The following is a 23,275-nucleotide window of genomic DNA, read 5'->3' as shown; positions in this document are numbered from 1 at the left end:
CTTTTTTTTTTTTAATTCTATAGTATGTAACTTCTGGGGGTGGGGGTATAGCTCAGTGGTAGTGTGTGTGCCTAGTATGCACAGGGTCCTGGGTTCAATCCCCAGTACCTCCATTAAAAATAAATAAGTAAATAAACCTAATTACCTCCCCCCCACAAAAAAATTCCATGTGTAGCATGTATCTTCCTTAACATTTAAAGGAGAAATGATAAACCCATGTGTTCACTAAAATTTCTTTATTAACCTCCTAAGAAGACAATTTAAAATTATTTTTAAGTTAAAGATGTGAAATATATATTGTACTTTAATTGAGCTTCCTAATCCAAATGCATTCTGGAATGGAGAAGAAAACAGGGCCACTTAAAACAGCTTAAAACCACTACGTACCATTATCTAATTAAAGCAGTTCTGAAATTTCAAAGGAATAACCAGAATTAGAACGCATTTTTATAAAGTTAAAGTATGTAAATGAGGAACTCCTCATGAATACATTTTAATTTTAGGCCTTGTAATATTTTGCTAGGAGTTCCTGGGTTTGATTTGGTATAACCCTTGGTGAGGGAGAGGCGATAATTTTGTAAAAGTCCCAAAGCATCCTGAGGAGTCCACGGGCAATAGATATATTGGGATGCTCAGAAAACACTGATTATATATAGCACCTCTCTACCTACTACAGACACAGATGGTCAGGGAAAGTTCTTTCTGAATCTTCAATTAAGTATTGTTTGTTAGTATTTCCAAATATTAAGACTAAACTGTTGATAAATGAATTCTGCAAAAGTCACAAAATTAAGACTCTTCAAAACTGAAATTAATTAGGCAAGGAGAACAAACAGTATGTACTCTGTAACCCCAACTACTAGTCTCTGGGAAGAGGATGCACTGCCCTGCTTTACTGCTGCATTTTTCACGTGTTTTCTCCTCTATCAAACAGACGAATTCCTGGGGTTGTGGGGGTGGGGTGGGGTTGAACAGCACAGGACAACAAAGGAAAAGAAACTTCAGCAGAGCTGAATCTATGATTTACCTGCTTCGACTGATGCTACGAAGATCCCGGAATAAGCCCATTTTACTGTAAACCCAAAGTCAAGACTGTTCCCGGGCGTCTGGTTTATGCTGATTCTCATATCACTGAACTGATCCTGAAAACAAACATGAAACGGTGGGATCAAGTGTCCCTGGCACCCACGTGGAGGAAAGTCTATCTGTGAAAGGAGGGAGGCTGCATGCAAGGGGCACTTGAATTATTGCACGATAAACCAGAAGCCTTTCTTTTCCCTTTGGGTTTGGTAAAACCTTCATTTATGTAAATATCACTGACTTTATTATTCTGCTGTTAAAATATGGGAAACCTTCATATCCATAGATATATTTCTTCATATTAATACTATAAATCAGTTGGTTAATATTGATAAAGCTTAGACCTTTGCCCACCATACCAATGGGTCTAATTTACAGACCATTAGTTATTACCCAGGAATGAAGCTGAGTGAGATCTGTTGTATATATACACATGATGGAATATTATTCAGCCATGAGAAAAATGACATCCCGCCATTTGTGACAACATGGATAGACCTTGAGCACACTGTGCTAAGTGAGGTAAGTCAGACAGAGAAAAGACGAGTACTGTATGATACCATTTATATGTGATATCTTAAAGCCAGACTCATAAAACAGGGAGTACAGTGGTGGTTACCAGGGGATGGGGGTGAAGGGATAGGACAAACATTGTTTAAGGGTACAAACTTGCAGTGAATAGTAAATAAGCCCTAGGGATCCAATGCACAGTCTTGTGAATATCAGCAATATCCTATTGTAATCAAACTTGCTGAGACTAGGAATTATTCCAACCACTAAAAAGAACAGATAATTACATAATATGAGAGACATTATCACTACAGTAGCAATATTACAATATATAAATGTATCAAATTAACATTGTATATTTTAAATTTACACATTGTATCTCAAATACATTTCAATTAAATGGCATTTTTGAAAATGCAAAAATTAGTTAAATCATGTATTTTTAAAATGCCACCGTACTTTTAAAAATTACCTCTAATGTTGAACTTATTTAGGTAAATAATTTTTGAGGGGTTCATGGACACAAAAGAGCTGGTACCGCCCCTTTACAGGCATCTGAAATTCTGTCAAGGCATTTCTGCTTGCCCTGCTGCTGCATGAAGATTTAGGGGTCAGGGCAGAGCTGTTATATCTGCTGCAAAATGTTCAACTAGCTCATCCCTGAGGAACCACCAGTAAGATGCCAAGAACGCTCCAATCAAGACGCCACAAGCTCCTTGAAGTAACATCAGCCCACAAGCTCAAGAACAACAGCCTCTTGGACAGATGACAGCTACAACTCTATTTCCATCTCCATCACTGTATACAGCACACAGCAACAAATCCTCAGTTTCACGGACTACCTTAAGCTGTTTTCCCAAACAAGTGTCTCATGTTTTACAGTGCATGATGTGAAAAATTTAATTATCTGTCATTATTTACATTTTTTGTTTTGGGTAAACAGCAGACATAAATTTTAGCATGTGTTTCCTATATTAGTGTTTCCAGTTCTTTGATTCATAATTATCAAGAACTTAGACATAACTGTTGAAAAAGAAAAGTTCTTCCCAAAGCCACTTGATTTTCTGGAAAAAAAAAAAAAAAGACCTACAATTTCTCCATTTTAATTTGGCAGTTAAACCCAAACCTAGGACTGACTGGGCAATTCATAAAGACTTATACTTAAAGTTTTCCATCTCTAAAATAAATTTAAAATCCAAGTGACTATATGCTGAGAAAAACTGTGATATGACATAAGAGTTAGAAGGAAGACAAGGAAGGCACTGAGGACAGGATCAAGAACTGACTGTGTTACGTGGACACAGGCGGTAAGCGCTGTAATAACACTCACTCACTTATTCAACATACACTTACTGTGCATCTATTCTGAATAAAACACTTGGGAAAGAAGGATGAAAGAGGCCTGGTCCTTGCTCTCAAGAAATAATTATTGACTCTTCAAGAGTGGGTATGGAATTCTTTTAGGGAAGAAACATTTATAGCTAATAATATAGAAATGTTTTCATCAAAAAGCATGTAAAACTGTTTAAATATGGGAACCCAGAGACAAACAGTGAGAACACTCATCAATAATCAGCCTGATGCACACCAGTCTCTAGAACACAGTAAAATGCTATGAATAGAAAAAATTACTGGTTAGTTCTACTCCTTAACCAAAACCACCACACACTTAAATTAGAGATGACTCAATGAAAATAAGCGGTCATCTTCACCACTCTTACCCCACCCCACCCCCCAAAGAATTCTGACCTAAAGCCAACAAGAGTGCAGAATCAATTGCTATATAAGGGCACAGAGACAAATGATGGGGTAGATGCTCCCAGACATTAATTGAGGTTTTTTTATCTTGAAGAATAAGAGACAGGATGGAGTTGTAATAAACAGTTCCAAACTACAATAAAGAATACTTTGTGGGAGACAGCCAGCGAACATTATCCTTTTCCACCAAACATAGGATAAAAGCCAACGAGCCGAAGCCACGGATGCAGGAGTCTCACAATTGTATTAGACCAGAAGACCTGTCCTCCCAAGGGCCGCTCTCACCTTGGAGATAAATCTCTGCTGGGGCATAATAAAAGGGCAGAGAAGCACCTCTCAGAAATAGTTAATAGAGGAGGTCAGCCTCTCAGTGGCTACAGCCTGGAAGCCTATGTGGGTCCTGGTGATGCACACAGGAAAGGAGAGGAACCGCGTGAGCAATTCTGCCAACAGCCAGGCAGCCTCAGGCAGGTCACTGAGTCTGGCAGAATCTTCCCTCACAATGACACTGACTTGAAAGCTTTCTGTTTTTCAAAAGCCTGTTTTCAAATGAAAACCTTATGGTGACCATCTCCCTCCTACACCAACATACAGAAAGGATTCAGGTGGGTGCTGTAGCCTTAGGGAAAGCGCCCCAGAGGCCCCTTTTAGATGGCTTCCCCCATGACAGCCCCTCAGGCGTCTCTGGAATCCACAGTTCTTGGGCTAGTTTGTCCCTAAGACCATCTGCAGGTGAATGTGTCTATAATTACAGTCAAGCATAAACTATTCAACGATGACTTCACTTAGGATTTCTACTTCCTTATTTCCCTCTGCAAGACATATGCCATGTGAATATTCCACAAAGGATCCATGCTTCAGAAGACAATATTGTGGGAACTTCCCTTTGAACTAGATGGAACCAAGAACATAAATTATCGGGGGAAATCTAGAATCTTGATGACCGATAAAGAACTGTCTCAAGTGGCTTCAGTTGTCCGCACCGGGAGAGATTAAACTATAGTTACCAGCACATCAGCATCAAAAGTGAAAGTAACTTCCCTCCAACTGGACACAATTTTGAACAGAAGTATACACTTCAAGCTGAGGTTTTTAAACAAAAACGTGGTAACCGGGTACAGCAATGAGAAGATCTATTTTTGTGAGATCTGGTGAATTAAGATTCTCACGTCCCCACAGATGGGAAGGAAGAACAGGCTCAGCGTGGTGTGCTAACCAGCCAGACGTCGATTCTCCTCCAATGTTTTCGCCTACTTAAAGCCTACTTATCTTGATCAAATCAAGTAACAAAAAATCCATGAAGGCTGTAAAGTCATAAATAACAGAGGAACTATACCACCTTTGATTTTTGCACACTGGTTCTTAGTGTCGTTTTTTTAAGGGTCTTAGTGGGATGAGAAGAGAGCGAGCAGCCCTCAGATCACTCCTTCACCAAAGAGATGTCTACACCCGCCCTCCCCGCTTCACCATCCCCCATCCCAAGGAAGCAGGTGGTGTTTTCAGCTCTGTCACTTGATTCAACCCATTCCCAAGCTTCTCTCTTACCTTCCAAATCCACTGTTGGTCTTCATCCCATCAGGCACTACCAACTGTTCTTGCTTCTTACGCAGTCTTCTAAGTCACCCTTCATTCCATTTTCTCTTGCCTTTTCCCCCCATCTCGCGGGCCACCTCTCAGTTTCAGTAGTGTGTTTTTTTTTTCTTCTATTTCCTTTTTGTTGTCATTCCTCCTTCTGGACTACACCCCACCTTCTGGACTACATGCTTTCCTAAGTAAACCCCATGCACTGTCTTCAACTACTATCTAAGCCCAACATATTCAAAACTGAATCTGTTATTTACCTCCCCAAACCTGCTCTTCCACCTCTTGCTTTTCATATATTGGTTCATCATATCACTACCTAACCAGATGCCCAAGTTAGAAACATCAGGTTCTTTCTGGGTCTCTTCCTCCTTCCCTCCACTAACTGCTCCCCACCCCACCTCCACACAATGGTCCCCCACGCACCACACACATGCACTTAATAAAGTGCTGGCAAGTCCACAATCCATGAATCCGTCTTGAACCATTCCACCCTTCCATCCTCCTTCAGGTTCTCACCTTCATTCTGGTCCTGGTTTCCCCTGTAAATTGCTGCAGGGCACCTCCTAATTGGCCCTTCCACCTCCAGCCCTTCCTTCCCTCCAGCTTCTTTCTACACAGCTGCCAGAACTTTGGTTACAGAAAATGCCGAATCTAATAATTACACCCAGTTTTTAAATTGATGGTAGTGCCTTATTGCCTACTGGGTAGATTTCAAAGTCTACATTTCACAATTAGATTCAGTTCTGGTACGTTTCAATAAATAGCTACCTTTCCTCAAATTAATTTTAAGAGTGATTTTCCCTTTATGAACCAGAAGATACTTCAGTCCAAATTGGCTCCAAAATTCTAGAGACATGGCAAAGTTAAAATAAGTCAACATTTGGTGTTTTAACTTGATATAAGGCAGTTCTCAAATTTAAGCATGTTATATTTAAAAAAAAAATTGGGTCAGAGAAATTTCAACTGTGACCTAAGCATTTAACTAGCCAGTGGCATACTGCATAACTTTCAAATCTCCAGTATTTCCCTGGTAAATGGGAGGAAAATACCACCCACCTTGCTAGGGTATTGAGAGGATTAAATGAAACATTTAAAAGATGCCAAAGCACATGGTTGATGCCCAGTAATCATCTTCTTTTTCCCATGGAAACAACATTATAAATGGTAATATATGCTGGGTTAGCAATTTCCACATCAGCTACAGAAAAGCCTGTTTAACTTTCACACACTTAGCTCTAAAGCCAGCAGAACCCGGTCAGCGTTCAACAAACACTTCAGATCCAGGCACCGCACTAAAAGTGAGCACGACAGTCTTGCTCGCGACCTTTAGAGAGAGGAGGTCTAGTGATGGTGACACGCAGGTGAAGTGCACAGGAGGAAGCTGTGACAAGGCAGACCCTGGGCACTACTGAAAGGGGCACCGTCAGAGGCTTGGGCACTAGGATGTGGACCTGTAACAAGCTTCCTTCCTTCCACCTGTCATCCTACTTCTGGTACGGCTTTAAAAATCTGGGTCAAAGGTCCTGAAATGTGGACTGGGATGAGATTTGAGAGCAGAGGGTTCTGACAAGGCAGAAAACAAAAATCTGTAGGCAAGATCAATTTGGGGGAATAAAACACATCTGTGAGGCAGCTGGAGAAGGATGGAGGACTCTGGGAGCCACACTGTCCCCTCCTGTTCAGGGTCAGCCCCAGGACTGCCCTGGATTGGCAATGCAGGCAGGGAAAGAAGCAATACCATGACAGAAGTATGGGAGAAAAGGGACTGGAGAGAAAACTCCAGATCAACAATGCGGATGGGAAAGAAATTCCTGGGCAGATTTTATATGAGGTCATTTAAGTTCTTCCTTCATTCAGTCTTCGCTCCTTTATGTCATGAACTCCCTTATTACCAGGACTGTGTGGTAGGCTCCCAGCCTTCTCTGCCCCCAGGTTTTACTTCTTAAAAATAATTCTATATAACATCAGAGTGCTTACATTCCCAAAACACCCCTTAATCTTAAAATTCCCACACTCAAGATCCTATAAGGACCTAAATTACCTGATGAATAAAGTTCATACTTGAGTCTAGTCATCAGAGCCCTGAATGTAATTCAAGCCAGGGAACACCTGAGTGCTAACTATGGTAAAGGCTATGGAGGGTATAAATACCAGAGAATGAGAAATGAATCTATGGAACAAGGAAGAATTCAGTGAATGAAACTCTTGTTCAGGGTGAAAAGTTCAGTTCCAACAAGGGGGAGGAGATATCCTGACTCACAAAGGAAGTGACTCTCCTGGGCTTTGAAGGAACAGGAAGAGTTCAAAATACAGAGATGGGTGAAATGAACATTTTTAAATACGGTAACAAATGAGAACAAATATGTATCTGATGTGCTCGTGAAAGTATATGGTATGTTCCAGAAGAAGCAAGCGGTCCCCTGTGGCTAGATGTCACCTGCTTCCTTCTCTTTCTCACAACACAGAGCTGTGTGGGGAACCTTGAGTCAGACTGCCTGAGTTCAAATCCTGACTCTACCACTCAGTACACCCTGTGTGGCCTTGGACAAGTAACATGACCACGCCATGTCTCAGTTTTCACGGCCACCAAACAGCGATTAGAGGGTCACTGTGAGGATTAACTAAGGTAATGCCCTGCATAGCCGGGCTCAGTAAACATTAGCTGTTACGGCACTACAAAGGGAGTCTGGGACCAGTCAGCAGGGGCCTCAGTGTCCCCCCGAGTGCTTTGAACTTCAGTGAACAGACCATAGCGTGCCCAGAGGGCTTTGAAGCAGAGAAATTACCAAGTACAGCCTGGCATCATGCAAATTAATCTGGTGCCAGCCTTGTGTAGAAGGCATAGAGACATATGACTATTTACAAAGTGTTTGCATGGATGGAGAAAGGGCCGGAATTAGGGTAGCAGAAGTGGGGACAGAAAAGTGTAACATTAAGGGAGGCTGCAGGAAGGAACGAAGAGACATTCCAGCGAACATCGAGAGGTAAGAAAGACGACCTGAAGGACAGTCTTTCACAGTTTCCGGGACATCCACCTGCAGCTAGTGTAACACTGTAAACCAACTGTGCTTCATCTAGACTTCCAGCCCCACACTATTTTATTTTTCTGTTCTCTGAACTCCTAGAATCAGATAGTTTGGAGGAATGTTGCATATGCCTTTGACATATTGGTTCACAGCCCTTTTCCCAAGTCAGCAAGCTCCTTCCAGGGACCAGAGCAGGGCGACGTCACATAAGCTACCTTCCTCAGAGGACAGAAGTGGACACGCCAAGCATCTCAGGGGCAGGCAAGTCACCAGAGGATAAATACATTTGTTCAAGAATTCTGGTTGCTCCACTTACTAGATCACGGCTCATTTTGCTTGGTAGCATTCCATTTCAAGTTGGGTGACTAAAGAGCTAAATCTACTAAGGATGAAACCTGAAACCAGGCCGCGTTAACGCAGGTACCCCTGAACTGCTCTCACCTGGAACAAACCCACACCCACACTTACCTTCTTCCTCTTAATCCCACGGATGCAGCTAGTCAACTGCCACCCTGAGGGAGTTTCCACCACCTCGCACAATACATTAATTGGCTGTTTTGTGGGATTTGCTATTTGAAAAGGTGAAGGCAAAAAGGCACGTCCATAAAACAAAAGACACCTTGCTTCCCTTTTTATTATTCATCCACTGTTACCTTATGTTCCCCAAGTATAAAATAGGCTATTGTTCTCATCCACTGAGACTTACGATGCTAATTACATGTTTTCCAATTCTTTAAAATTGAAGTTAGAAAAATAACTTACAAAAAAATGATTTTAGCAATCTGATGAAATTGGTTTTAGATGTTTGTAAATATGCATGGGAAAACTGGAAGAAATATACCTAAATGTGAAAGGATATCTCTAAATGATGGGGTTACCAAGTCATTTTTGTTATTTATATGTTCCTGCATTTCCAGATTTTCCCAAGCACAGAGTACTTTATAGCCATGAAGGAAAAAAGCTTACTCTAACTTGTTAAGCTCTCCTGCACTAATAAAAACTAATGATACTAAAATCTGCTATATCATATTTCACAGAAAGGTATTTCATTAATATAACTGAGGCCAGGTTACATGCTTGATGTTGTGCCCTGGGGGGAAAAACACCCTAGTAAGGCAGCAGAGAACGCAAGACTACGCCACAGAACCACAGAAGCATCTCCATGCTCAAGGGTCCCAATAACTATCAAATTGTTTAATGAAGGTTTTTTTTTTCTGAAAGAGAAAAGCTTTCTTTCTGTTCTGTAGACAACCAACGACGTTTTAGCCTACATGTAAAATATACCATAAAAACATTCATTGCCTAATGATTCTCTTAAAGTCAGCTATGGGATTCTTAAGTAGGAAAAGTACAAATACCCTGAGTCATTTTTCATCTGATGGTATACTTTGTTTGGACTCCAAATGTTAAGTAATGCAACTGTCATACTGTCACTAAGCCTCAATATCCCCCCTACACAATTCTGGGCTTTCCAAAGTATAAACTCGTATTAAAAGTCACGAGGAGGTTCATATGGTAACCTAGAAATGCCATGTGCCTAGAGGCCAGTACCTCACATGTGCACCACGTTCTCCTTGGGGTCAGTTCACTTCCCTGAGAAGGAGCTTTTATTACCCATCTGTCTACTAGATCTGCACCGAAAACCTCCCAAGTGAGCCCTGCACCTGCACCCGGACCGCTAAGCACAGTGCAAGGCAACAGCTAGAGGGAAAACCCATCTAAGCCCCAAGGAGATGGGTCCAAAAGTCTCCATCCGCCCATATCACAAATATAATCTGGACCCATAGACTCAGAGTTGCAAGAGACCTACTTCCTCCAAGATCGGTTAAAAAATAAACTACAGTATCATTTTCTACATTATCAGCCCAGACTGTAATACCTGGAGGTGAGAAACGTGGCTTCCAGATTTAAATATTTATGTTTCTGAGCAGAGAGTGATAAAAAGCCTTCCCAAACTCACCTGTGGTCTTGAGACCTCTGACTGTGGGGAGCTTCTCCCTTCTCCAAGCTCAGACATTAAATCAGGACTGGATGTTGAAGATAATGTGTCTTTAGAAGCGGCAGCATGGTCCTGGGAAGGAGATGAGACGGGGGGTGTAGGAGAGGGCAACCTCATCACACCTTCTTGGGAGGCTGCTGCCTGTCCTTCGCTGGATGAGCTGGGCGCCAGCTGGCTTTTGTCCGGTTTTTGCAGAGAGGTGCTAACCAAATCGCTTTGGGTTCTCTTAACGCCTCCTACGTCTCCATTATACTTCCAACCATCATCCATCTAAACAGGAAACATCACTTTAAACTTGGTATTCTGTTAGATCTCTGTTTTAAAAGTGTGTGCATTCAATTAATATTTTAAAGTTATGAAAGGAACATATACCTCACATAGCAAAGTGACCATGACTAAAAGCCTGGAGCACGTTCTTACTAACAGATGTGCACGTAGGTAGTGGAAGGGTTCATCGTTTTTACAAAAGTGTTTATGTTATAAAAGGACCTACTTATTGACCTTTGCTTGTTTACATCACTCCTGGCCAACAGGCAGAAATCTAAACTAGTTCAATTGTTGAATACTTCACAGTATGTATAGCTATAATTTATTCATTTGATATGCATTCAGTGTTGCTTAAAATTTTCCGAAAATAATTCACATATCTTTATAACCAGAATGTTTCTTTTTAGAGCACAGATTCCCAAAAGTAGACTTGCTGGACCAAGGAATATTTTATATATGCAATATAAAATATGTTTATATATACATTTATATATCTTTTTCTAAATGTAGTAATGCACTCCCAAAGTAACGTATAAGAATGTCTGTTTCTCTGCATCCTTGCCAATACTAGACGTTTTGAAGGTTTTAAATCTTTGTCAATCAGATGGAGGAAAAGCTGTCCACCTCCTTCTTGCTCTAATAAGACTGAATATGCTTCTGTGGTGCTTTATGTTACCAACCATTTAAACTTCCTCTCCCTTGAACTGGCTATTCATTTCTATATCCATTTTTCTACTATATATTTTTTCCTTACCCATTGTAGGAGCATTTTAAGTCTTAGGGATATTAACCCTATATACAAAATACATTTTACTGATATTTTTCTGAGCCCATATAAATTGTCTTTTGACTAGTTAATGGTGTCTACTGTATAAATTTGATTTTTATGTTGTCAAATATGTCTATATTTACTTAATATAATGGTCAGAGTTTTTCCTGGCTACTTTAGGTGGGCTTCCTTCACCTTGAATGTTTTGTAATAGAATTTTTCTTGTTTTAGAGTTTCAGGATTCCACCCTGGCAGAAGTAGAAGGAATTTGAACACTGATGTTCTCAGACTGTACTGCTTCCTTTCACATAGTTCAAATTAATCCACTCAGTTTCAGGTGTGTGGTACTGCTTCATTCTCAGGGCAAGTGATTCCATATTCTATATTCTTTAAAATATGTATTTTTGAGCCATAAGATACATTTTAATAACTACATTCAAAGATATCAAGTTCTAATGAAGTGGGAAATCAGGAAAAATAGAAATTTGTACATAATCACCTGAAAATATTTAGGTTAAGCCACATGAAGTTGCTGTTTAGCAGGTCAAAAAGAACTTACTGGCAACTTCATACTGTACAACCTAATAATTTACAGAAGATATATCTGAGAAAATATGACACTAAAGAATAAATGCTCTGCCTTAGAATGGGGTTTATTTTTTTAAATGTATTGGCTCTACTTCCATTGAATTAAAGTTTAATCAATTCTGCATCATTGCTATATTTTAAGCATTAAATATCTACTGAATCTACACTGGCTAAAATAAAACTGCTTTATATATAAATTATGTACATTTTACATATCAAGCATCGGCACTCAAACCTCTGCACAAGTTCACCAGTATTCTGCTCTGCAGAACAGGCTAAGTGAACTGGGAGCACATTTACCGTGTAGGATCTTGGGAGTGATGAGATTCCCCTTGACTGAGAGCCAAAAGGTCTCGGTGTGACCACAGATGTTAACCTGGCCGTATCAGATCTCTGGTAACTTCTGGGGAGAGAAGCTGAAACTCGATTCGACTCCACTTGTATATTCAGTGAATGCTGAGAAGACAAAGAGGCTGGGTGGTGTTCCTCCCAGAGGCTTTTAGAAGGAAGCTGAATTTCAGCTGTTACAGCATCCTCCCTTTTGGCAAAAGTTGTAGAATCTTGTTTAGAAATTTCTGCAGGATAAGTTGTCCCCTTCTCTTCTACCCTCTCACTCTGGTAACTTGCTTCTGACATAGTCAGTGTAGGGGGAAGCTTTTCTTCAGTGAATACGTCATCAGAAGAATACAATCTCCTCCTTGATGTAGCTGTAGGCATCTGACTTTGGGACTCCCTTAGCAGAAAGAAACACCACAACCACAAAGTTATGCATTTGACACACAGAGATGGAGAGACAGATGTTACTTTGGTCATTAACATAAAAAAAAGTGGATGGGAATGAAAAGACTGCTGACTTCATATAATAATACAATATTAACAGAAAGTGAAAATAAGTACATGCAAATTTTTAATGCTACAGAAAAAAGATTAAGAGCTTAAATTTTTTTTCTTAAAGAGGCTAAAAAAATACCCCTGAAGTAGTTGACATTGTAAAGAGATTTTTGAGATTTGCAGATACTAACTAACTAATATAGATAAAATAGGTAAACAAGTTCATGCCGTGTAGTGTGGGGAACTATATTCAATATCTTGTAGTAACTTATGGTGAAAAAGAATGTGAAAATGAATATATGTATGTTCATGTATGACTGAGGCATTATGCTGTACACCAGAAACTGATGCAGTATTGTAAACTGACTATACTTCAACACAAAATATATATACAGAAAAAAAAAGAAAATTTTAAGAAAGGATTATTTAAAGTTTCATCCACAAGTTTATAATTCCTCCAAAATTAATGTTCTATAAAGATAACTGACAACCAATTTGAACCCTCCAAATATATGGATTTCTTAACAGCATTGAGAGTTTTCCTGGATACAATTTATAATAAAAGTTTAGTAAAAACAGAAGACCACACAAGACTCAGACTTCCATTAAGATCAAGTTAGTGTATGATTTCATATAGCTTGGTAGAATTTGCATGGGCAATTATTGCAGATTAAAAGTCATCATTTCTATAAATTATAGAGAGGTTGACGAAACAGTCTCAGGGCTACCATTTAGTAAGGAGTACCTCTCAAGCCAACTCTGCTGCACTTAAGTGAATGAAACTGTGTTTACCATTGGCATCTAGGGCACAAAGGAGCTTTGTTTAATTTCACCTACCAGCACATTTCCTTTTTGACAGTATTCTTAAAGCATATTTGCCTTCTCCCTGACCTGTAAACATCTCAAGGTTTCACACAGTAACTGCTCTACAGGCAAGTTTAAATTGGACCTTTATCTTGTTATGTTGCAATGCAAAAAATAAACCCTCATACTGATGTTTATATAGTCTTCCTTTAAAAATACAATGTTAATTGCACCACTAAAACACAAAAAAGAACTTTGCTATATTTTTCACAATTTATTTAGGAGTGGGAGCTGGTTTTATTTGGCCATTCTATTTCTCAATTTACTTTAAAAGGAGAAAAAGTTGTTTATTTTCTGCAAATATAGCCAACACCACCCAATTCTGCACATGAATATACAATGTAAAATGAAGAAATAATGTACACCAATTTTAAGCACTCATTCCTCCTGTTAACTTAAGTCACTATTTATTACAGCAATACTTAGCCTTTTCACTGCAGAGTAAAATGCTCGAAGTTTCATGCATTTCTGATGACAGTTTAAAATCGGTGCACATGTATATCTCACTACACTTACACAAAATATCTATTTCTAACACTCATATCTCTGATCCTGAGATGCATTCAGCCTCATTACCTGTCCTGCAGCATTTCGTTAAATGTCTTAGATTTTCTCTCAGACTTCTCAAGCGCCAGCTTCTCAATCTCTTCCCTCTCTTCTTTTTTCTTCTGCAGATCTGAAGTGTAGCTTTTTCGACGATCTTTCCATTTTGCAAGGTCCTAACAGAAGCAAATCACATCAACACAGGCACACCTGAATTTCTACACACCCTTCCCGGCAGTGAGAGCCCGCCAGAGGATCCCATTACGTCGCTGAAACTATGCACTCCAACTTGATGCCAAGGTGCCCTAATTTTGCTTTTTATAGCCAGCGTCTCTGTACCAAGCCTTTATCTCCTGCGTCTGTCTAGAAACCCTGACCTAATAAGATAGATCCCATTTTTGTTTTCCCAGAAAGTGCCTGCCTCCTTGCCCATTTCACAAAGGGTGCTAAACGCTTGTAATTAGATGCCAGCTCAGAAAGATCAGGAACTGTTTCAAATTCATTTCCATCTCACTCTAATCATCTGGCTCTTATGTGACATGACGTTTCACTAGTCAAACTGGAACAGAAACATGACTGTAAAATGGCTAAGCATAGAAGCACACCCGGTCTTTTGTTTAACAAATACTGAGTTCAAGCCCTGCTTTGAGGCAAGGGGCCCATAAACACACAGATGAATAAGAGGTGCTTCCCCTCAAGGAACTCTCAGTACAGAGCGGAAAGACAGACACGTAGTTAAAAGTGCAAAAATGAGTGTTGTAGGATTGCATGAGAGAGTGGGGGTCCGAGAGAGAAAGTAGTCAATTTCATGTTAGGCAGGGGAGGGCCAGGTTGGGAAAGGCTCAAATGGGGGAGCCAGACTCAATGTGTGATTTCAAAGTGGGTCACCTCCACATAAGGACAGGGCAATGAGGAAGATCACACAGGAATCAAGTGGACATCTGCTTCCCATGCCCCCAGGCACTTGAGTCTCACCAAGCTGGGTGACCCCAGGACAACGAACCTAACTCACCTTTAAAATTAGCCCTAAGAGCTTAAGCTCGTTCTGACACCCAAGGGGTTAAGACAGTCTGGATGGTACCAACTGTTCTGTCACCAAAACAGAGAAATAGCATGCCAAGAACTGCTAGGGGTACTCCAGCCCAAACAGAAGCCTAAGCAAGATCTCAAACTAAAGGGGCACCTCACCCCTGGGGCACATAAATTAGGCTTGATTTCTACTTTGGGGGAACAGACAGGGCCATTCCTGCTTTAAAGAACAGCCTGAAACCCACATGAACTATTTCCAGAAAGAACAAATCAGTGCACATTTTAGTCCTATAGGATAACCACTGTGAGTTTTAACCTAATGGATAATCCCCTAATACCTCTTCTTTTCATACCTAGTCACCATGTATTTTGGCAAACTGACTTTGAATTTTTGTTTTTTGACAATCAAATTGAGTTTCCAAGTAAAAGAGACACTCGAATTTAGAAACACAGCCAAGGCAGAGGGTTCATCTTCATTTCTTAACCTTTAATTCCTCTGAAAATTAAGATTTACTTTTTTTGTTCAAGATTCCACTCAACTCTCTTACCATCAAGTTGTCCTCAGAATTCTTTGGGTCTGCGCTGTATAGCTTACCTATTGTATTTCCTTACACTCCCTTGTAAACAACTGCACTTATAAAAACTAACCCTTTTTTTAAAAAAAGATAGCGCTTCCTTCCACCAGGGACAAAACTAAAGATTAAGTCTTTATCCAAATAGACATCTGGATACATGTCAGCTCTGTGAAAACACCTAATTTTGATTCACATGAGATAACTGCTTTTTCAACCAAAATGTTACTGAGTTATAGTTCATATTTCTCCCCAAGCCTCCTCTATTAACTCTAAAAACCCTTTCATCTCTCCCCGCTGTTGCCTAGAGTCTGTGCTGGACCCCGTTTGCCCTAAACCTTGAGCAAAGTCTCCCATTTCACAAGCATCAGGAACTGTCATGCCCCAAATTCAACCACCAAAGCAAGTAAACAAGTTACCTATGCTGTCAGGAAGCAGCTTCTCATTTTTGATAACTCACAAAATATATTAGAAGATAAACACTCTCTATTTTTCACAGTGGCCTTTAAGATATGCAACAGTGATAGACCAAAATGGGTTAAAAATCATTTTCCAAGAAAGTTGATCACCTTTCCTACAGAACTGAAATCTGGAATAGCAGGGAAAACCATCTCTGAGAAAACCGACTTTGTTTTTAGAGAAGTAAGAAGAGTCAAACAAACACATCCTCCCTGCCTCCCCATCTCCCAGGAGGAAATATACTCACATCCTGCCATTTCTGATCTTGCTCTTTTAATTGTGACTTTATTTTCTGCATCTCCTCGTAACGCAGCTGACGCAAGTTCTGAATGTCCTCCGCGCTGACATCACTCATGGACTTACTCCTACGACAAAAATACCCATGGTAACCAAGGTTCACATGACTGGATTTAAGGTTAAAACTGGAAGGTTGGGCTTATATTTGGAAATTCCATCTAAATTTCTGTGGTACTACCTAGATGCTTTAGTGATAATATCACAGAAATAGCACTACAGAGATAAATGGTGTTTTTCCAAAACACAGAAACAAGAGCCCAACACTCAAGCGTGAATTCTTTCACAAAATGGCTAAAATGAATGCTGAACAAGTCAGGAAATATAATCCAGTCCTCATGTTTACAGTGGTCCATGCAGTAAAAGATTACTTTAGAAAAAAAATAACTATTTGGCCTTAGAATCACTTGTCTTTATTTTTCTATCTCCTCCAGAGATAATCTTTTAAGGCTTGGCGGCCTTTTCTGAGCGCTTATTAAATAATTTAATGATTACTTGATATTTTCTCCTCAAGTTCGATACCGTGAATAAATGTGCTGCTGCTGCTCAGAGATTCTGTTAAGACCTGCCTCACCACTGCAGTGGGCTTGTTCTCAAAGCACCATGGGTAGTTTCTAACAGCGGGTTACAATATAACCTCCGTTATAGTCCCTTTTTTTATTAAGGTACTTTTCATGTCTTCCATGGGTGACCCCTACCATGAGGATGTACTGAGCTTAAACTAGAGTAGTTTGAGTGGAGTCGGGTGCTGGACACCATGCACACGTGCTGTGTACATGCACTTAGAAGGGCACGGGAAGTACACTGGAGAAGGGGAGGCTGAGGGAACCCTGCAGGAAAGAGAGGGGTCAGATCTGAACACTGAACAGCAGGTGGGATTGAGAGAAGAGACATAGAGCTTTCGAATGCGAGCTGCCCAAAATGTTCTCTCCCACCCATCTTTCAGAATAGACTTCTGATTTTGTTCATTGCTACTGACTCCACGTGCAGTTATTTAAGTGACTCCACATCTCCTTCGTGGGCCGTTAAACTTTGCCTTCCCCCAAGATTTTGCCATCACCACATTTTTCAAGTAACACACTTGCTTTTAGCTAGCTCAGGAGTTCAATTACAATCTCCGTGCAAACCTCTCCCATATCTACAGCCTGGGACCAGTCTCTCTGACTCAATTCCAACTGCTTGTTGAATAAACATCTCTGCATGGATATCCCTTAGGCACCTCAACTGTAAAAGGGCCAATTAAATAATATCTAGAAAGGATTTTGTAAGTGGTAACTCAGTAAACACATGGTTATCGTTGACATAGCCAAACTCAATTTTTCTCCAAAGTTGCCTTTCCTCTTGTTAACTGTGTTAACCTGCCCTCCAATCATCCAGATTTGACACCAAAGAACCATTTTTCGCCTCTGTGTCTTCCCCTTCTCCCTGTTTTCAATTAGTTATCAAGTCCTCTTATTCAGTGTCTTTTTCTTCCCATCTCTATTGCCAACACCCTAGATCAGAGCACAGTCAACTCTTACCTGGACTTTTAAAAAGCTTCTTATCACCCAGCCTCCAGATCCAGTGAAGGTCTTTCCTGAACTGTCCCCTCCAATTTGAAAGCCCTTCACCAATACAGACGCCTTTTTAAATGCCACTCATTTCTCAAGATCCCTGCTAGACTCAAGTGTGGTTGGATGTATACAACTTCCTGTTCATTCTCTGCTTGGAAGTCTAATGGGGCAACTCAGACTTAACTTGTCAGAGCAAAGACTTGACTGTTCACCCTGTAATCCACTCATCTCCCACATTCCTCATCTCAGTAAAAATCAACTCCATCCTTCTGGATTACAGGCTAGAAATCTTTGAGTCACCCCAGAGTCCTCATTCTCTCATACATCAAAACTGATCCCACCAGGAATCCTGTCCTCTACCATCTAAATATACCTAGGATGCAATCACTTCTCACCACCTCCCCCAGTGCCACCCGGAACCAAGCCATCCTATCTTCTGCCTGGGCTATTAAAATAACTGGTATCCCTGCTTCCATCTCTTCCTGCCCAACAATGTGTACTGTATACTCAACGTATACACAATGTATACTCAACACATACTCCGTGTATACTCGACACAGCAGCCAGAAGGGTCTTTCCAAAACTGCACTCAGATCATGGCATGCCTCCACCCAGCACCCATCAGTTTGTTCCCATCTCACCTGAGTTAAACACAGGTTCTTCCAAGACCTACAAGGTCCAACATTACCTGGCCCCTCGCCTACCTCTCTGCACATGTCCCCCACCCTGCTCCCCTTCACACATTCCGTTCCAGCCACCTGGTTTCCTTGCTCAGGCCCAGCTTCTTGCTTCTCCCCTTGCTCTTCAATCTGCCTGGAATGCTCTTCACCCGAACATCCACATGACCTCTCTCTTCCAGTCAGCTGCTTAAAGGTTACCCCCGGGTTCCCGTCCCTGACCACCGTACAAGAGTAAGTAATGCCCCTCTCCTGATTCACAGTATCCCTCTTTTTCTCCATAGCATTTATCACCATCTGAAATGGATGTTTATTTACACATCACCTGTCTTGCGCTGTAAGATTATAAAGCAGGACTTTTGTCTGATTTGTTTGCTGCTGTATCACCTGTGCCTAAAAGAGTGCCCAGCCCCTGGCAGGTGCTCATAAATGACCTCAAAAATATCCTCCTGCTTTGATAAAGTCTTCCTGCAAAAAATGATGCTTTAGCTGTACCTTTCTATTGCTTCTTAATGCTCAGCATTATGTCATATGTAGTGGGCACGCATGTGTGTGTGTTTAGCTTACCTCCCTCACAAGTTCACACACTGCTTGGGAGGAAAACACATTAACATAGCACAAGGCATACAGGACACATTCATTTAACACCTGTGCTAAGAATCAAGTATGTCTCATCATATTTATTCAAGCAAAATAAACTAACCATAAAATGTTTCTAATTTTGCAAGAAATTGTGGCTCCTGCTCCAAAGCTTTATAAAGAAAGCTTTGTAAGATTTATTAAAGAATATTAAGGAATTACGTATATGAGTATATACGAAATTATATACTGAGCTATTAACATCATATATATACTTAACCACGTAAGACTATATAAAAAACTGATTTGAGAATATAAATTTACTTAGGTCATAACTGCAAAGAATAAGGCAATATCAGTTAATATTATAACAGACTCACCAAAAAGAAAATTTTTTCAGGATCAAAGTATGAGGGGAATCTGGGCACCCAACACATGAGGTTACATAAATTCCAGAACAAAATTGGGAACGTTAAGGTTTTTAAATAATCTTATGGTTGGGGAAAGGCTGGACAGTCTCAACTGGCCCAGACCCTTTTTGCCCTCACCCTCTTGCACTATGAAACCTTGGCTTGTGTCTTTTCAGAAAACATGGTCCCCATGGGCAAAGGCTGCATCAGCCTCTGGGGAGCTCACAGCACAGAGCCTGACACACAGCAGGTCCCTCAAGATGAACAAAGTGAGCCGAACACCAGCTGGGGTAGACAAGCGCCTGCATAAGGCAGGAACGTGAGCCCTCTGTGTTCCCTGGGACATACAAAGTTATCTACAGAAAGTCTGGGCACATTCTGTACAGGCTGAGCCAGGCACCAGCATGAGACAGGAGGTGAGACCCGGCAGCAGCACCGATCTTCACCCCCACCGAACATCACTGAACTTTTCTCAGCCTCGGTTCCTTGTCGGCTAAGCAAGGGAGGGATGGTTAGAACTGGGTCAGCTTATGTTGACTGCTTTTCAGTAACAATCTGGTGGATACACCAACTACTCTTATTAATGCAAATATGACTGTGTGGGATCTCCTGGAAAATGACTCCCAAAGCAGTTTCAAATTAAGAGAGGTCACCCCAGGCCAACTGATAAAATCTAGACCCTTCTAAGTGGAGGAGTCTTCCAGCCAGATCATGAAGAATTCTCTCCTTCCTCATCACAGTTGACAGAACAATTATTTAACTTCTGAGGGCTTACTGTGTGCTGACGACACTGCAAGCAGTCTATGTATGAAGGCCCTAGGCCGATTCCACCATCCCACCAGCTGCACGTCCCAGGGAAAACTTCAACGTCTGTTTCTAAAATGCACGTGATACCTACCTGCCTACCTCACCAAACTGAGATAAGCACCAGAGACAGTCCCCAGAAGACTGTTTGGGAAAACCATACAGGGCTCCACACCTCAGGTGTTTTGTGGAATGAATGACTCTTCCCTGGCAAATCACAATTCTCTCACAATTCATTTGTTTACCACCTTTGTGTTTCCTTATTTGGAAAGGCTCCAATTCTAGAACTGCACTTGGATTTTTTCCAAAAAATACAGGTCTAACACGTTGTATTTTCAGTTGAATAGAACCTTATTTTTAATGGCAGTGAGGGTGAAGAGAGAAAGAAAGGGAAGCTTAAGAAAAAAGGTACAGATTTGTAAAACAAGATGACTAAAATCTTATTCTCTTTTCCCACAACTCTGGGACTAGTGTTATGATGGTGTTATTTTAGAACTCAATCTCAGGAAACTTATAAATGAATATCTAAGCAGTAAGGGATCAAAAAAGGACCAGCATGCAGCAAAATTTCCTAACTATAAAATCACTGATAACCTTATCTGGCAAATAGAAATTCCATGATACTAAGTTTGGGGTCCCCAACTTTCAAGGGAAGATATGAACAGACCTGTTTATGTACCTACCTCTAAACATATTTTCATTAGTGTTGTAGGAATTCTCTGAAGAGCAATCAATAATAAAACCTGGGTAAGGAGGCTTTAGAATTACCGTAAGTTAGAATGATAAGACAACATAAGAGACTTTTTGTTTATAGGTTTATGGTCTAAATCAGAGTTTCTCTGCAGCAGCACAATTGACATTTTTGGGCCAGCAAATTATTTGTTTTAGGGGGCTGTCCTGTGTATTGTAGGACATTTAGCACTATCTTTGGCTACAAATGCACTAAATGACAGAAGCAATCCTCACCTCAATCCACCTACAGTGACAATCAAAAATGTCTGGGACACTGCTAAATGCGCCCTGGAGGTGAAACCCTCAGAGAGTTAACTCACATCAACTTTGTTTTTCCTTCCTTTTTCTTGTCTTACATGTCCTTATAGTTCTACAGAATTTGTTTTAGCCAAAATAGGTAAAATATATGTGTCTTGATTATTTTCAATTACAACTTCAACTTGAATCAGTGTTCATTTCCTGTTGATACTGGCAGTAGACTCAATGGCTTAATCATATTACAAAATTGTAGCTAGGTACTGTTACAAACTTCTTTGTCATTAACAGACTCTGCAAAGAGGCATCATAACCAGATTTTCAAATGTCATGGGACTATAAGACAATCATGCAACACGAAAGCACACGTGAGAAAATGACTGCAAAGTGTCATATGCATGACTGCATACACAAAGCGTCTTACTGAAAATAAAGTGACAGGTGTTAAATGCCAAGTAAAAAGCCAGCAAGAAATTAACAATCTAACTAAGCTTTCAAAAGGTAGTGCACATTTCTCTTTAACCTGGATCTTACCAAAAAGAAAGCATTCATGTTACAGGCAATTATTTTTCGATCACAGGATGTTGAGCAATAATGATTTTTCCAGGTAAGTATTCCAAGCTTGACAAAGTACATGTCTGGAGAAATATCACCCAGAAATGCCACTTGTTTCATGTTTGTAAACATTTACAAACATGTTTATAGATACGAAAAAAGTTCTAGATTAAAAGTCCATACTCAATCCAATTTAATTTTTTGTTTTCATTGCAGATCATTGGTAACTGATAGAATATTTTTTTTAATCCTATATAATAGATTTTAATTGCAAGTAGTCTAAAATGCACTTGAGTTTTGGAAGGCCTATCTGCATTACTTTCTATCATTTGTCAAGTCAGGTATTATTCATCAGCCTCAGTTTACAAACAACCTTGCTCTATTTGTGTTACCTTAGCAATAAACTGCATAGGGAATAGCCTTTAAAATAAATAGTATACTATACAAGCAGCAATCCTGAAATAGTCTCCAGAAGGCATTTGCTGCTCCCGGCAATAGCCCAGAAAAATCCTTAGCTTGCTGAGCTTTGGCATTTCATTTCTCTCTTCCTTCCTTAACCCAGTGATACAATGTGTCCCTAAGGGGGAACATGGACAGTCACTGAAATAGCTGTACGTGTTTACATTCCCACCAAGTATTTGTGCTCAGTGTACTTGTACACCCGTTAAGAAAAACAACCTGTTTATGTCACAAAGCCTTATTTACCAAGGAAAGTTCCCCTGAAAGTTATCATTCAAAATACTTGAAGCTGCAAAGATTTTTCATCAAGTGAAAACGGTTTTCCCACGATGAACTGAAATTAGCAGATGCTTAAGTGTCATGCTAAAAATTGCCTTGTTCGCCCTCCCTGACAGAAATGCTGTAAGCACACATGAGGAACCAGATTGGAGATAATGTGCCTTTGCGTATGCAGCACACTGAAAGCCTGCTGGGAGTCTGATTTTTTTAATCAGTGGCTGAGAAGTACTTGCAATTAGTTGCCCATCTCTCAATTACATCTTTGACATTGACAGTGGCTACATTGCTTTAAATAGTAATTTTAGTAACTTCCAAGATCTCCAAACTATCAAAATTATCCAAAGCTTTCAAAATTAGAGAATCTGAGAGATGAAATAAATCCCAGGAGGGGAAGATACTTAGCTACTAAGGCTTAGGCGGATTAGAACACTCGACATACTTAAATTGTCTTCTTGCTAAAAAGCTATTAGCAGTTAGATTCACAAAGTTACAGGAAGTTTGATATGAAATATTAAGATGTAGCCACCTGGTTAGTCTCCACTAAGAATGAATGAGTCTACATACAGTGAGTGTGTGATATAAGTAAAAGAAGTTTTTACTTTCACCCTGTTAATCTAGAAATGTAAAATATTTTCAGAAAGTTACTTTTATAATATTTTCTGTCTACCAGGTGACTAGAGTTAAACGACAGCACAGTCGTCCCTTGGTTCCAGGACGTCTATCTATGACACGAAGGGCCAACTGTAGACAGAAACTGGAAATGAGATATAAATACAGTCCTTGCAGAAAGATTGGGAAC

At 40.2% G+C, this 23,275-nt stretch overlaps 1 protein-coding gene and 1 non-coding gene across 26 annotated transcripts in view; one reads left to right on the top strand and one right to left on the bottom strand.

Annotated features, from left to right (window-relative positions):
• LMO7 (LIM domain 7) overlaps positions 1 to 23,275 on the bottom strand; it is a 189,907-nt gene that overhangs the window by 22,552 nt on the left and 144,080 nt on the right. For all 25 annotated transcript variants that reach the window (XM_074378343.1, XM_074378344.1, XM_074378336.1 and 22 more), the window contains 5 exons: positions 16,127 to 16,244; positions 13,853 to 13,995; positions 11,882 to 12,314; positions 9,919 to 10,227; positions 1,028 to 1,142 (listed from right to left, as the gene is read on the bottom strand). In XM_074378343.1, the coding sequence (XP_074234444.1) occupies positions 1,028 to 1,142; positions 9,919 to 10,227; positions 11,882 to 12,314; positions 13,853 to 13,995; positions 16,127 to 16,244 (1,118 nt within the window). The remainder of the gene's footprint in view (positions 1 to 1,027; positions 1,143 to 9,918; positions 10,228 to 11,881; positions 12,315 to 13,852; positions 13,996 to 16,126; positions 16,245 to 23,275) is intronic.
• On the top strand, positions 42 to 113 carry TRNAT-AGU (transfer RNA threonine (anticodon AGU)). The gene has a single exon. It is a non-coding gene; the product is annotated as a tRNA-Thr (tRNA).

Source organism: Camelus bactrianus, chromosome 14, assembly GCF_048773025.1.
Source record: "Camelus bactrianus isolate YW-2024 breed Bactrian camel chromosome 14, ASM4877302v1, whole genome shotgun sequence".
NCBI classification, from domain to species: Eukaryota; Metazoa; Chordata; class Mammalia; order Artiodactyla; family Camelidae; genus Camelus; species Camelus bactrianus.
The sequence above is the reverse complement of the archived record's forward strand: the minus strand, read 5'-3'. Positions and strand labels throughout refer to the sequence as shown.